Consider the following 15,726-nt stretch of genomic DNA (forward strand, 5'->3'; position numbering starts at 1 on the left):
GCCATGAAATCAGGCTTACACTGTATATGCCCCATATAACAGTGATTTCTTGGAGAGAAGGTATGCAATATTTTGCTAAAAAATTGAGTGGCTGAAGATATTTTTGCAAGCAGATTATTTCAGCTGTCTGCAGTTCATAGGATGCCAGGGCATTGCTCGGCAGTTGCTCTTACAGATTGTAACAACAGCAATGTCATGTTAAGAGCAAATTAAGCATTGGACTTACTTTTCCCTGAGTTGCCCTATCAATCTAACTTTAGAGAGCTTAACACATTGGTCCTGTTGCCACAACTAGGCCTGCAATTAAGAGGCATCAAATGATGAAAGCAGCATTGCACCATTGCAATACTGGCTGTGCTGCTTTTGCAACTGCATGGTGACGTATGAAAGGGACAGAGCATGTATCATGACAGCACGAAAACTTTCGTTGTTTTGACAAAAGCTTGAATCTTGTGGATACCTCTAGAATGCGGTAAAGTACTGTGAAAAAAACAAAATGGGTTAACTGACCTAGTCAACTAAGCACCAGGGAAGTTAAACTCATTTTGTTTCTATATTCTGCTTTTCTTCCAAGAGTTCAAGACAGCATACAGTCCATAAACTCACTTTTCCAATTCTTCTCCTTGTAAGATAGACTGGGCTGAATGAGAGTGGTTGGTCTGAAGTCACATTCTGAGCTTCCATGTGGTTCAGGTAGAACTAGAACTAGGCGAGAACTTGGGAGACTCTGGTTCCCTGCTCCTAATCCAACACTTTATCAGCTATACCACTCTGGCTCTCAACCTGTGGGCTTCCCCCCCTTTCCCCCCCCCCCCCCCGTTCTATATTTCATAAACATGTACTTCAATCCCATATTTTAACTGCTTATACTTTTTACATCTCCTTTGTCACACTTGATCTGTAAGTCACCCCAGTGGTATGCAGATAATTAGTTCCATGTGCATCAGACACCCATATTCTGGATACATACATTTTTTTGTAGCCTCTATGCTGACCTGTTTCAAGAGCTTCCTGTTGGAATATTTTGGGGATTGCTATTTGCATTACACAAGTTTTTCTGCTTAACATTTTTAGTTCTTACAGGTTTCTAAGATGATGTCACGATATTATACAAGATGGTATAAAATCAGGTACCATCTCAAATAGGATCTGTCTTTTCTGATCTAGGGATCCTGACCAGAGGAGTAATTCCCAATGTGTGCTGTTTCTGGTGTCTTCACAGTGTCTGTGAAAAGGGAAAACAAGCGTGAAATTGCTTACGTCAGTTTCAGTCATTAATCAGTGTTAATAAAGGTAATTTGTAGTGTACGTACAATGTTTGTATGCATTATCTGAAACACTTGAGGTCAAGCAAACATCTACAGTGCTCATCCCTGCTTCCTGAAACTGAGATCTCTAGCCAGAGTTGTAGTGGAGGAGGAGCAATTAGTAGGAGTGACTGCATGGTGACTCTTCTGAGAATTAACCACTCTGCATGGTAGCTTTGTCAACCGAAAATCTTGTCCTCTAAATGTTCAACAAAGCGATAACAATAGCTTTAAAAAGCATCCTTACTTTTCATTGTTCCTGTATAATCCTTGTTTATGAAGCACTGTTGTGGAGCACCCTGCAAATTAAAGTTAGCATTTTTGTTTCTTTAGAATAATGCTTGAACTTTTTGCATTTCAGCTTGCTGTAAAATGCAGTCATAGCTTTTGAGGGGAATCATGCTATAATCCATGCTCTCTACTTCCATGTTCTAAATTCAAAGGAAAGTCTACTCCAGACACATACCATATCTTCATTTAGTCAAGGATAAAGTTAATGAGTTCCCACCATCTCTGTACTAGCCTTTCCAAAGTGAGTGCTTTCTAGATGCATTAGTCATGCAAGGGGAAAGTTATGGGAACTGAATCTGAAATATCTGGAGGGAGAGGGATAACTGGCTCTGGTTCACTGTAATATACTCTGTTCTGAGCTGACAGAAATCCTCTTTTCTTAGGTTGCAGGACTTCTGGAGCATTCCATGGAAGAAGATCAATAGGAAGTTGCCCTTCATGGCATGGGGCTGGGTTATTTGAGGGACTGCCTCTCCCCAGTTACATCTGCCCATCCCATCAGGTCTGGCACAGAAGGCGTGCTGCAGGTCCCGTCTGCTAGGGAATTACATCTGGCGGAACCCAGGAGGTGGGTCTTCTCTGCCGTGGCGCCTGCTTGGTGGAATCTTCTCCCCCCAGATGTGAGATAAGCTCCATCCCTCTCAACATTCTGCAAGTTCCTCAAGACCTGGCTATGTGATCAGGCCTGGGGGTCTCAGGGGACCAGGGAGATTTGTGATAGCTCCCTTATTAATAATATCACTTCCTGTTTTGTGTGCTTTATAATTATTTTTACTTGTAATTTTTTTAATGTATTTATTCTTTTTAGTTGTTGTACATCGCCCAGAGTCGCTTTATATGAGATGGGTGGCTATATAAATATGATAAATAAAATAAATAAGTTGTATAAAGACCAGTAATTAAAATAAGAGACTTAAAAAGGAAGAATTGGCTGTTTTCCAAAGCAAGTTTTGATCTTACAAACTGCAAGGTATTTGTACATGCTACAGCAAACTCCTACAATTTCTAGACCATGTCAGAAACTTTCTTTAAAGAAATCACAGTAGAAGCTTTATGTAATTTGGGAAGTTTTTAATATCATGAAGAAATCACAGATAAGAACAAATTCAGTGTTTTCTCTATTGTTAGATAAAATGACAAAGCACAGATTCATGATCAAAGAATGCATTTCAACCCCTTCTCATTAACAGTGATAAACAACAGCTTGAGAAAGAAGACAAGAGTACAATGTTCCATACAGACTTGCTCACATAAACATAATTTATTTTAGGAGCATTTTAGTAAGGGGGAAAAATAATCTCCCTGTTTCTTCATGGACAAACCAAGAATTGAAAATTCAATCTATTTTCCTCCATCCTGATGTCCTCCCCACGTATGGGTCTGGAAATCCCTTCATTTCCATCATCTTGGTTGGGTATGATGAAAATTGTATTTCTAGTACATCAGATCAACACTACATTATGGAAAGCTGGCTTAAGACATCTGCAGAGACATAAGCATCTGGAGCACAACAGGCAGGGGAAAGTTCACTGGTTCCTTCATACTGGAAACATCTACATGAGTGGTTTTGCTCCATTAATTTGTGAGATTATGTGACACCAGCAAATAGTGTCAGCACCATGCCCACGCAGCTCTTTAAAGGAGCAGGATACAGGAGTAGAAAGAAGTGGTGGCTGACCCAGTTCTCTCTTTTTTTTTTACAGGTCAACAGATAAAACAGATCTCCCCTGCTGGCTCACTGTTTATTATCTCTGTTCTTAGCTCAGCCAACTGCTTCTTTGTCTTTTTCCAGCTACTTCTATTGTTACTACTTTGAGGGAAAAGGAATATTACAAGAAAGTTACCATAACAATCAATAATCGTACCTACTGGAATGGAGAAAGAAATGCTTGTATACAAAAGAGTGTCTATATTCACAAACATGTTTGGTTTTAATTTAGTCACTAAAAAATTAGGGTATGTGCTTTGCTGAGTTTAGCATGGCCTATTTGGTGTGGTGTGTGGTCGTCTTCTTAGCCACAGAGAATGCCCCATTATTCATTGTGTTGTTTGTCATACATCTTCAGTCCAAGTCTCCCAACCATCATCAGACTTGAAAGAAAAATATAGAGAGTTTATGGGAAATAAAGGAAAATGGAAAAGACAACTCTTATATTAATGGTGTTATTTTTGCCCCATTTCAAACACTTTGGTTTTGGGTCTAATTAGAGACAAATGAGAGAAAGCAAATACACTAGTAGAGAGAGCTGCTACTTTTTTTAAAAAAATATTATTTTTAGCTTCTGAGGACTGCTGGGGATGTGACCTGAAATATCATGGGCAACTGCAGGGAAGAGGGCAAAGAGGAAAAGATGACAATACAAGCATGATTACATCATCATGGAAATGCCACACTTCCACCAGACATTGGGTATGAATTCATAATTATTGTATTGTGTGATAACATAATGTTAGTGTCACTGTAGTTTGCTGCAGATGCCCCTGGGACATACATTGACATAAATGGGTGACCAGAATCAAACCTTTTTCAATCTTCAGATTTTTTTTGGAGGGGGGGCAATGACAGTCACAGTTAAGTACAGAAATGTATGCATTTTGCTTCAAAGATTTGATGCATCGATTTCCCCCTTACTTTTGTTGAAAATAAACATTCAAAAATAGTGCCACCAAAATTAGCTATTTTGGCATTGCATTTTAGTAGCCTGACCTTTGGGTTGTTCAGGGATGTTGGGATCCACATCACTGCCTGACACCAGTCTAGCAGTGATCAAGTAGACTGGCAGCTCCTGTGTTCAGCCTTGCCAATCTGACATTGTGCACTCTCTTAAAACCAATTAAAAGTAATGCTTCCCTCATCTGTTGGCAGGGGGAAAATACTTCCTGCTGTTGTCTCTCAAAAGGGTGATTCATGGGGCAAACAAGGAATGTACTTGATAGAGATATTTATAGTTAACCACTGTGGTCACTTTATAGCAGTATTTCTCAACCTTGGCAATTTTAAGATGGGTGGACTTCAACTCCCAGAATTCCCCAGCCAGCATATTGCCATGGTTGAGAAATAGTGCTCTAGAGTATAGCAGTTGATTGGAAAAAGGAAGGCAGACTATAAGCCGGGGCTGCATAACCAAAGACTTGGAGGCTAAATCTGCCCCCAAGAGCCTTTCCAATTGCTACTGAATTGTCATTTTGAATATGACAGATGGGGGAAATGATTAAATACATGGGAATCATATTAATAGTATTAACAATGCTAACTGAAAGCTAATTTAAAGCTAACTTAAACCTAACTTAGTTTTTGTTCCACTTCCTTCTCCTGTTTCTGATCACATGCTGACACATTATTTAAGAGCCAAGCATGGCTCTCAGCCTGAAAAAAAAAAAAGTACATACTTGTGGTCAGGGTAGGTGGAAGAGAGAGGAAGAGAAACATTTTGGAGATAGCTCAGACCCACAGTTTCCAAAGCTATGGGACTGCTCAATGCCAATTTGTTCCTATTTAATAAACAATGTTATTTAATCTAAAACTATTAACATTTTAAAAGGCTATTTGTACTAACTGTCAGAGTAGTTTTTGAAAAACACGATAACACAGTGCTGTTTGTTGATCCTTAGACATAAATCTCACTACCTTTAATAAAACTCTCCCCAAATGGACACAAGATTGCACCCTTAATGCAACGGTGAGAGCATAAAAGCACGCAGCAGAATACCTTGCCCCAGCAATCAATCCTGCAGGCATGAATTTCCCTGAGTTGTAGACTCGCACTCCCATAATGGCAGCTAAGGTTCCGGAAGCAACTAATTAAAAGATTTTAAAAAACAGAAATAAGACACATGCCGTGCATTGTTATCTCATGGGTGCTTCTGTAAGGAACTGCCAACCTGAGAAGGATGATAACGAAAAGCCAACAATATTCACTTAATAGTTCATCTTTAAAAACTCTCAGAGTCAAAATGTGTACTCCCCACATTGCAACATTCTCAACTGAACGCTTTCTAAGAATGCTTGCATTTCCACCTCGAAAATATCCCAACAGTCCTCCTTTTATCTGGCTTTTAAAATTATGTTTATTTCAAAGACATACTTTCCCCTTTTTCTTTATCTCTCTTTTGTATTTTTTGGCCTATGATGGTAAATTGAGCAAACCAAACTAAACCATCCCAACAAAACTGAATGATAAACCCCATATGTATGACTCTGAGAAAGCTAACTGTCAGGCCTAGCCCAAGGAACTCCAAGAGACAATGCCAATTCAGTCCAGCTATGTTTATTAGCTACAACCTCTAGCAAGAATCTTCCCAGACTAAAACCCCAGCTCCCAAAGTCATCCAGCCACAACAGAGTGAATTCCTCAGGGAGCTGCCGGTCTCATCCTCTTGTTCCTCCCACGCTGTTCTGGCGAGCTAAGAAAATGTTTATCTCCCTGAGCCTGGCCTTCATAATTCCATTCCATCACACTAACTTAATTATAACTTTGGTAATAATTTCATTCTATTTAACATATATTTCTTGGGGGAATAAGATATTTCATAATGATTAATGGCTAACATAATGGATTTGAGCTAAATCTATTAGTGCCTTTACCTACTTTTGGCAATGTGATTTTCATCCAACAAATGGTTTCCAAAATAGTTTCTTTCACCAGTTTTTGATATTTGCCCAGACTTACTGCCAAGAAGTGTCCTTATTTTAAAAAATCCATACGAGTTTTGCAATTTCTAATGAAGGATTTTGCTGCTCTTGAGCAAAATCAATTGTAGTCTGTGGGCAAATGGTATCAACGAACACAGTGAAATCAAAGGCTTGTAATAATTACATTTATGCATCTTACATAGGCACACTTACGCAGAGAAAGCCAAATGTTCTTTGGGTCTTGAGACAGTTGGTATGCTCCAAGTCCAGCTAACCCTCCAAAAAGAAGACCAGCAGCTAAAGATGGGACACTACCTTGAATAAACAAAATGAACTGTGCTTGTTAAAGGGAACTAGACATTGGACAGACAGTAGTATTTTTGTTGTTGTTGTTGTTATAACCATTTGATAGGATATTTTTAGATTTCATTGGGGTTTTAGTCTCCTTGTCATTCTCTTAAACAGAAAGGATTAAGTACTGCAAGTCGGGCAGCATCATTTACTCCATGATATTTTAAAAGATTTTGGCATCTGAAGGATTATAAATGGAGGAAGAAAAGTAGAGGAGGATAGCATGGAGAAAAACAGGAGGGAGTAGAAGGGAAAGGAAGAATGGTCAGTATATTGTTAAAGAAATTGAAGCCCCTTACTGAATGTTGGTAATAAAACTAAATTGAGATATGAAAAATATAAAGAGTAGAGTTTTATCTTTTTGTTTGTGTGCCTTTGAGTCAGTTTTTGACTCCTGGCAACTGCCTGGACTAGTCCCTGCAATTTTCTTGGCAAGATTTTTGAAAGTGGTTTACCACTACCTGCTTCCTAGGGCTGAGAGAGAGTGACTGGCCCAAGGTGAGAGCCAGCTGGCTTTGTTTTGCTTCTCGCCTGGCGCCTTAACCACTACACCAAGCTGGCTCTCACAGCCTTATCTATTTAGCTGGTAAGTAGATACGGCTGTACTCTTTAAGAGTTAAGGCAAGCTGAAATTCTTTGGTCTTTAGATGAGTATCCCAAAGGCCATAGGATAGATCAGACTGTCACTTTGGAAGAAAAAGAAAGTGCTGTTGGAAGAAAATGCAACCTTAAGGACCCTCTTGAAAATTCCAAGTCTCTTATCACTCCAGTGCTTGGTAGAGGCAAAAAGGAGTGGACAGTGGACATGACCCTAGGTAGATTGATGAAAGTGCTGGGTCAACAGGATTCGAAGCCTTCCTTTTATGTGTGTGCATGCTTGCAAGTCAGTCTGACTACATGTAAAAGTCCATGCAAGACATGGAACTTGACAACCAGACAACATAAATGGAGTCTCTGTGCCCTTACTATGGCCAAAAGACTGATATTGCAGCATATGTACGGCCTCATTCACTCAATGGATTGAAGACCTGATTGCGCTTGCTACTTATGAGCAGATTGCCTATAGACATAGACTTTGTATGGACAGGTATAATGAAATATGGGACTCATTTATACAAAATACAGGAGGTTAAAAAAATGATAGTCATATAAATGTATTGGAAATAAATACATACTTGAATAATATTTGCATTAGATAAGTATATATAGAATTGTAATTGTTTACTGTTATAATGATATATTAACATGATTTTTCTTTATTGTATTTATTTCACTCTTTTGTTAAAGCACTTTCTATATGTTTTTTTCCTTCTTCTCAAATAATAAATAAATAAATAAAGCCCATGCAATGTCCTTGGCAGCATTTTTGGAAGTGGTTTGCCTGGCCTTTTTCCTAGGGCTGAGATTGGCCCAATGTCATCCAGCTGGCTTCATACCTAAAGCAGGACTAGAACTCATGGTCTCTAGCCTCTGCACCAGTGTTTCTCAACTTTGACAACTTTTAAGATGTGAGGACTTCACCTCCCAGAATTCCCTAGCCAGCATGGCTGGCTGGAGAATTCTGGGAGTTGGTCCACACATCTTAAAGTTGCCATGATTGAGAAACACTGCTCTACACCAAACTGTCTCTCAAAGCCTTCCCTGTACCCAGATAAACCTCTGGTCCAGAAAGAATTATACCCCAGCCCAGCAGTGGTATATGTAATTTCCTACCATTTTTTCCATGGCAAGGAGATAATTAAAAAAAAAAATCTTGAAAGGGGGAAGAAGAAAGCAAGAAAATGCCGTTCCTTTTTTCCTTTGGCATGTCAGGGCTTAGGATTTGGCTCAAGGGAGTCTTTGGCTTACGGATTACTGTTAAAAGTTTGGATGCCACAGCTAACCCAGCTGTTTTTTATCCAGGAATTTGTTATTCACTCTAAATCCTTCTTAGGATGAAATCAGAATTTGAAATTGCATCCAAGTTGTGTAAAGTACATCTTGTGCTTCAAAACCCCCACTTTTCATAATTTCAATGCAATGTCAAAGAATACTAATTGCTTGCCTTAAAAAAAAGGAAATGGTAAACAGTGTAAAATGTATTCCTGCTTTTCCCTAATCCAGCATTCTCTTCATAAAAGTTCACATTGACTTTGATGTCCTTAAAATAAACCTTTGGAGTGCATTACTCTTGCAGAGGATTACCCTGTGTTACTCTACGAAAATGGCTGAGGAGACTGTTTTTAGTTCCATTATGAGTTTATATATGGAGGTGACCTTAAAAAAACTGAGGAAATATCAATGTTTTTGAATTATTGTTGAACAGTCCTGTTAATCAAATTTGCAAGGGCTTTCAGTATTGATTGCTAATATTTCTTGTTCTATTTACAGGTCAAACCTAATTGGAACTGAAGCATCACAAGCTCTATTAAAAGGACTTAAGATTTCCTTTTATTGAGCCAGATCTCTCTCATCTCTACAAGACCACCATGAAGATACAAAAAGACTGACATCATACTTACAAATACACTTCAAAAGGCCCTAGAAATACACGCCAGTATTGGGACTCAAAGATCTCTTTAAAGTTGTCCAAGCACATGCCTTAAAGACGTGGCTGAACTCTTTGCTTTTATTTTCATCTGTATGACCTCTAACCCATAGTGGAGTTCAGATGAATCACAAGAACAACAAAATAGCATTTGGATCTGTTCACCTATTCTGAATCCACCTCCTTGACACTTATCCTCAGGGGCCATATGTGTAGTCAGCACCCCATTTTATCAAAGCCCTGCCAGAAGATCAAATGGAAACCTGTATATGACATGAAAAAGTCTTACTGCCAGTCTATATATATATGGCTTTTAGAGGCAGGTGGGATTTATACATGCAAACTTAGAAGATAGGCCAAGGGAATTTTTGCTGCAAAACTCTGATTTTCACCACTGTTATTACCAGTTCCCTATTATTCATTACTTATACCTAGTTCATGATTATTTATTAAAAATGCAATTGGTGCTGGTGACAGGAAAGCACATAGTTTTCTTCCAAGTACACATAAGTCAAAGTCCTTATCTTTGTAGAATCTTCTATTAAATCAGTGTAAAGACCTGGAAAAAACACTGTGTTCCCCTCAAAAGCACTCCAGGAAAAGGAGAAAACTAAATTTAAAAAATACTACTTTTTTTCTTTCAAAATTAAAATTAAAATACATTATTTTAATTGATTTTCAAGAAATCAGCAGTCATACTCTTCATAAATCAGTTTTGAAGTAGAAAGTGTCCCATTAATTGATGAAAAAATATCTATTTTTTGAAGTTCATGAATCTCAGACAGAATATGGATCTTTCAAACACTAATTAAAGCAATAAAAGTTCAAGCAGTATATCATGGAGTATGCCCTCCATCAGTAGTAATAGCTGGAAAATATTACACCTCAATGACAAAGATAATTTTTAGAAAGTTGTGGCTAAATCTGCAGAGCTTACCATGTTTCGTTCACATTTACAGGTAGTCCCCGCTTAACATCCACAACTGGGACTGGAATTTAGGCCGCTAAGCGATGTGGCCATTAAGTGAATTATCATGTGACCACTTTGCTTACTGACCACTTTGCTTAGTGACCACAATCCCGGCACTCCCGGCTGCTGTTGTTAATTGAGAATCATGGGTCATTAAGCAGATAGAGTCCCAGGTAAGGAGCACGGGAGTGCCTCAGGGGTGGGGGATACCCTGGCAGGCTCAGTGCAGGCCACACGCGAGTTGGGGGGCTGCAGTGAGGCACAAAGCTGTAGCTGCCCCTGAAAGCCTCAGCCGCCCTGGCACAGCCCAGCAGTGCTTACAATTGCAGGGGCACTGAAACTCCCCTCAGCTGCCTATCTCCCCCCCATCTATGCCCTTTTGGCCCCCCTGCACAGCAGCCCTCATCAGCGGCAGTTCCAGAGCTGGGGCTGAAGTAGAGGCCCGAGACCTTCAGCAGTCTCAGCCAGTTGCAACTGCCCCCAGGCCTTGACTTCAGCCCCAGCACCACCACTGCCACTGAGAAACGCTGCCTCAAGCCTCACACTGCTGGGCTTCACCGCTCAGTGGCAGCAGTGGCACTGGGGCTGAAGTCGAGGCCTGGGGGTGGTGGCAGTTGGCTGAGAAGGCCAGCTGAGTGCAGTTAGAGCAACAAGTTGAACCCTTATCTATAACACTGGGTAAAAATGGTTTGTCAAAAAAAAATGGTTTTTTACGTTTTATAACACAATCCTGTTGAGAAGTAAACTCTACTGACTTAAACAGTACTAAGTCCAAATTAAGTGAATGTCTATAAGATTGCAGCCATACATGATGTATATGTAGTCTACTACATGTTAAAGTAGTAAATACATTTAGGTTTAATAAGAAAACAACTATTGTATCTGTTTCATTTCCCCACCCACCTTGCAATTTCACTGCTTATTTAGCAAGAAGGTGTTTTCTTCAACATCTAAACATATCTAAAACTGTTCTCTCAGCATTACGCCTTCCATCAGTAGTAATACATGGAAAATATTACACCTCGATGACAAAGATAATTTTTAGAACCTTGTGGCTATATCTGCAAAGTTTAACATGTTCTGTTCGCATTGCAATGCTTGATCTCAGTACCATTTATCCAGAGAACTTTTATAATGCAACTTAACTCTTCAGTAGATTCAAAATGCAAGACAGGAGAAAGCAATAAATAAATTAATAAAGGCAAAAGCAATGTCACTATCAGTATGTGTGAGATTATCTCCCCAAAACAGTGCCTCAAACAGGAATCTATTCCCTGCAACAGTTAAACACCACCCTATCGCAAGAATAATAACGGCAGCTTATTATCAGCACCTAGGCTGAAAAATGCATGTTGGGAAAAAGAGAAACTTTTTAGTTGAGAACTTTCCATTTCAGGGACTCTATGAACCAGGAGACACCAATACTCTACCTGCTTTTGCATAGCCAATTATTCCACCGGAAGCTACTAAAGCCGCGTAGCCAAAGCCAATCCAGTCCAATCTCATCCTGAAACATAACACAACATTTAAGCTGCAATCATATTGATGGTGATCAGGGAATAAATCCCACTCAGACTTATCTTCAAGTTAGACATGCTCTAATTAGTGGAAATCCTGAAAGCTAAATGACATTATCTTACATGTCCTTGACTCTTACAATTATCACTTGAAAATTTCACCTTGGCAATTAAGATTACCAAAGTTACTGTTCTGCCTTTTACTTGTCTACAGCATATGGAAAACCTAAAAAATCCCACCCCCATTTCTATCTATAAATGCTTCTGTGCTTTAAGATGGATATTTAAAAGACAGCCTCTATGTCCTTGCTTGCTGCTTCTATTGCTTGAGGTAAAGTCTTTAGGCCAGTGTTTCTCAACCTTGGCAACTTTAAGAGGTATGGACTGGAATTCTGGGAGTCGAAGTCCACACCTCTTAAAGTTGCCAAAGTCGAGAAACACAGGTTTAGACAATCTCAGATTCACTAACTATTCTGAAAAAAATCAGTCAGTTTGGGTTAGTGTTTTGCCATACTGTACATGGTTTCTGTGGAGAGCAATAAACCATTCAACTTTGTATGCTGAGAAAACAGGATAAGCCATGTAATTAGGTAGGGATGTTTTGAATATGCTTTATGTATATGCTTGATTAAACACAAAACACTGGAATTATATTCGCTTAGACCAGTGTTGTCCAAACTTGGCCACTATAAGATGAGTGGACTTCAACTCCCAGAATTCCCCAGCCAGCATGGCTGGCTGGGGAATTCTGGGAGTTGAAGTCCACTCATCTTAAAGTGGCCAAGTTTGGACAACACTGGCTTAGACAATTATTTTTCCTAACTTTTGGGCTGAGTGAGTTACAGATGATAAGGAAACAAAGAAAACAAGACTCTCAGCCCGAATTGCCTTATTAGGTTACCTTGAACTAAATTCTGCACTTCAGGGAGGGAAGCTGAATATAAATGGAACAAAACACATTGTTTGATTCCAGATATCATCACTCTATGAAACATGCAGTTGGTGAATTTCTCAGACAATCCCTATGGTAAGTGATCGGCTACTCTGTGGCATAGCCAGTTTGAGGGAAAGCACTGCATAAATCAAGAGAACATAATCAGGAGCCTTATTCTTACTACTCTTAGTAAAACCTAATTTAGATATTATTCTGCAGATCCTGTGAAGTTTTATGGGAAAAGATCATTTGCTCTCAATAATATCTGATTTATAGCTGCACTTTCGTCATCTATCAATTATATTTACCAAGGATACAGTACAGCAATATATACAGCCAGAAAGTCGCTGGCCTTTGTCGTATGCCATAATACAATATTATGAGTCAGAAGGCTCCCTATTAATGCAAAGACTCGGAAATCTTCATGTAATGCGGTTACTTACTCTACGATGCAGGAAAAATTAGAACGGACTGCAGAGCAAGAAAAACCACGCAGCTGTCAAGGGAGCCTTCTACTATCGAACTAGCCCGGGAGTACAAGAACAGCAGAAGAGCAATGCACGTGACACGGGCCAATCAGTACAGCCCCCTGAGTTGCGGGTTGGGTTGTGTGTGTGTGTGTTTTGGTTGCTGCTGTTGCAAAAGCTACGGCCAAACAACGTATTGCCCAGAGTTTTCAGCCCATCCCTTACAAGAACGGTCTCCAGCAGAAAGCAGATAAACTAATAAGTTGAGATGCTTTCACAAGACCTCGCCTTCTGGAGATCAGAGCCCTACTGTTTTCTCGGCAGTGCTGCAGAACTGGCTGGCCACTGCCTTCTTCCGGGGTGTTTTGCTGAGTCCCTAGCGTAGCTTGCAACCTCAACGCAGATGTTCGGTGTCAGACGTCTGAACGGAAGACAACCATCTGTCAGAAGTGGAGTCAAACATCAGAACACAGCCTGTAGCACGTTAGAACGGCGATGCCTCAGCTTCTCGGGGGTTTCATCCTAAGCAGTACTTAAACATCGCGAATGTGCCTCGTTGCGATTTAAAATAAAACAGGATTCTGGAGATTTTTGCAGTTCTGAGAATCGACGCTAAATATGAGATCGTTGTTCCGTAATTCTAAAAGCCGCCACTGACTCTCTAGTTCTGGAAATCGGAACGATTTCCGGGGGGATGAGGCGCGATGCAGCTTCAAATTCATTTACGACGGGACTAAAATTGCAACCCCATCTACAATTACCCGAAAGTTAACCGCATTAAGCATAATAGGATTTACTTACGAGCAAACACGTTTAGGTTTGTACAGTACAGCCCTGAATTATACTTCCTTCAGTTCATAAGAGTCCACATACAACATATTTTCATTTCAGCTCTTTTCTATTCTGTAGGTTTCATTTCGCGGATATTTCTGTCCCAATATATTTTGCTTTCCTCTTCTTTTCACACCCATCTTTTGCCTCAACATTCCACAATATTCTTTGGTAAAAGTTTTCGATGGATTCCATTTTTCAGTTCCTCCTTTCAGATTTGGTCTTTTAAATCTCCATTCCTGTGTAGTTAACCATCCTTGTTACATCCCTCCTCCCAAAAATTCAACAAACAAGTCCCAGCATTGATTAGGGGCCACATGAAAATCCAAATTCTACCAATATCTCTGCACATAGGGCAAGTGCAACAGACTGGTATCTGAGTATTACTACTCTTTCAGTTGGCTTGGAGTACTTTTAAATGTTAACTCTGTGGTCCACAATTAGGAGTATGAAAGTGCAACAAGATGGGGAAAAACAAAAAATGTAACCCCTCTGCTCCCCACATCAGTATTTTATATTCAAAATATCTTGATAACCCCTCAAACACATATTATTTCCAAGTGTATATAATGTTATTAACTGGGAGAAAATAATCATAAGCCAGATAAGTTAAAAATCTTATCCAGATATGTTCTCTAACCCTCTTCTGCAATTTCTAGTTACTTGTATTAAAAATTCTTTATCTTGTTAAATTTTTATTTTCAAGAGAATCACAGTAAATGAGGATATATATGTTTATAAAGCCATTAAAATCAATCCTAATCCAGGTTCAAAATTGAAAGCAACACCAATTTTACTGCTTAGCAGAATGAGAAAACAATGTCAGGCTGGGTCCCCTAAGAGGTCATTGAATTATTATTGAACTGTTGATGCAGGGGAGGATTCTAGTTATTTTCTATCTCAGATGCTAAAATAACTAGACTCTCTTTAGATGCAATGCATCATGAGTTGGGAGCAAAAAGAGGGGTTAGGTATTTCCAGCGGCAGTATGGAGAACTGAAGACGTCTCCGCGAAAGCAGAGCAGACCACCGTGGCAAAGACCAAAGAACTGGTGAGTGGGCTAGTTCTTCAGAACCTCTCTAGATAAGGAGAGGACAGGAGATCACCCACGTGTGCTCCAGATGGCTGCTCCTAGCAAGGAGGCAGTGGTCTTCTGTGGGTTTGAGCACCGGAAGTTGAAGGGATTAGCCATCTTGCTTGCAACCATGGCAGAGCCTTTTAAAGAACTCTAAGTTGCAAGCCTCACTTTCTAATCACTTTCAGAAATTGCCTATTAACCATCTTAAAGCTATTAGAGACCTTCGGAATGACAAGTTTGAAAAGTCACCGGATGAGTTTAACTTCAACTCTGAACAAAAGAAAAATTAATTACAAGCTTAAGAACTTAAAGAATTTGAAATAAACAGCAAAAACGTAAATAAGATTTTGATCTAAGAAAGTTACAAATGGATTAAGGATCCTGTTAAATTTGGAATATTGACTTTTACTATAAGATTTTGGAATTAACTATTTTAAAAAAAGCTTCCGGTGGGAACCACAGTTATTTTGTCTATCTTGATTCATAACAAAGATAAGCAAGTTTATGATTTTAGAAAATGGGCATTAGAGGGGACTAAAGATTCTAAATTGAAGGGAAAAAAATACAAGCCTGCTTTTAGTGTCACTTAACTGGGACTTACAAAATGATACAAAATGTCATAACATTGGAAATATCAAAGGAGATCTTTGAAGAATGGAGACAGAAATTAGTAGCTACAAGTGTCAGTAATGATGCCTCATTCTATGGATTGAATCCAAAAGAAGTCAGTGAGGGAATGAGAGATATGGAGCAAATTTTGTGACAAGATAAAGTACCGTAAGTAGAACTACAAATGACAGTCCAAGAGAATGATTTGGA

General features: G+C 39.3%; 1 protein-coding gene across 1 annotated transcript; it reads right to left on the minus strand.

Moving 5' to 3' along the window:
• Window positions 1-2,648: 2,648 nt before the first annotated feature.
• Window positions 2,649-13,107, minus strand: LOC103067058 (transmembrane protein 14C-like). The gene is made up of 5 exons (XM_007421593.4): window positions 12,974-13,107; window positions 11,510-11,586; window positions 6,445-6,546; window positions 5,309-5,396; window positions 2,649-3,689 (listed from the first exon to the last, which is right to left on the minus strand). Exons 2-5 carry the CDS (start codon window positions 11,583-11,585, stop codon window positions 3,632-3,634), a joined length of 324 nt encoding a protein of 107 aa, XP_007421655.1. The 5' UTR covers window position 11,586; window positions 12,974-13,107; the 3' UTR covers window positions 2,649-3,631.
• Window positions 13,108-15,726: the final 2,619 nt, after the last annotated feature.

Source organism: Python bivittatus, unplaced genomic scaffold, assembly GCF_059951505.1.
Source record: "Python bivittatus isolate LINGU-HERP-01145 unplaced genomic scaffold, Pbiv_v1 ctg000840_np1212, whole genome shotgun sequence".
Lineage (NCBI taxonomy): Eukaryota > Metazoa > Chordata > Lepidosauria > Squamata > Pythonidae > Python > Python bivittatus.

Bases quoted from the DNA above. Each gene is read 5' to 3' on its own strand.
- LOC103067058 (XM_007421593.4), bottom strand. From the start codon at position 11,585: ATGAGATTGGACTGGATTGGCTTTGGCTACGCGGCTTTAGTAGCTTCC. The intron at 6,547-11,509 runs GTAGAGTATTGG...TGTTTATTCAAG, and splicing joins AATTGGCTATGCAAAAGCAG to GTAGTGTCCCATCTTTAGCT. The intron at 3,690-5,308 runs GTATTCTGCTGC...TTTTCTTTCAAG, and splicing joins GGATTGATTGCTGGGGCAAG to TCTGATGATGGTTGGGAGAC.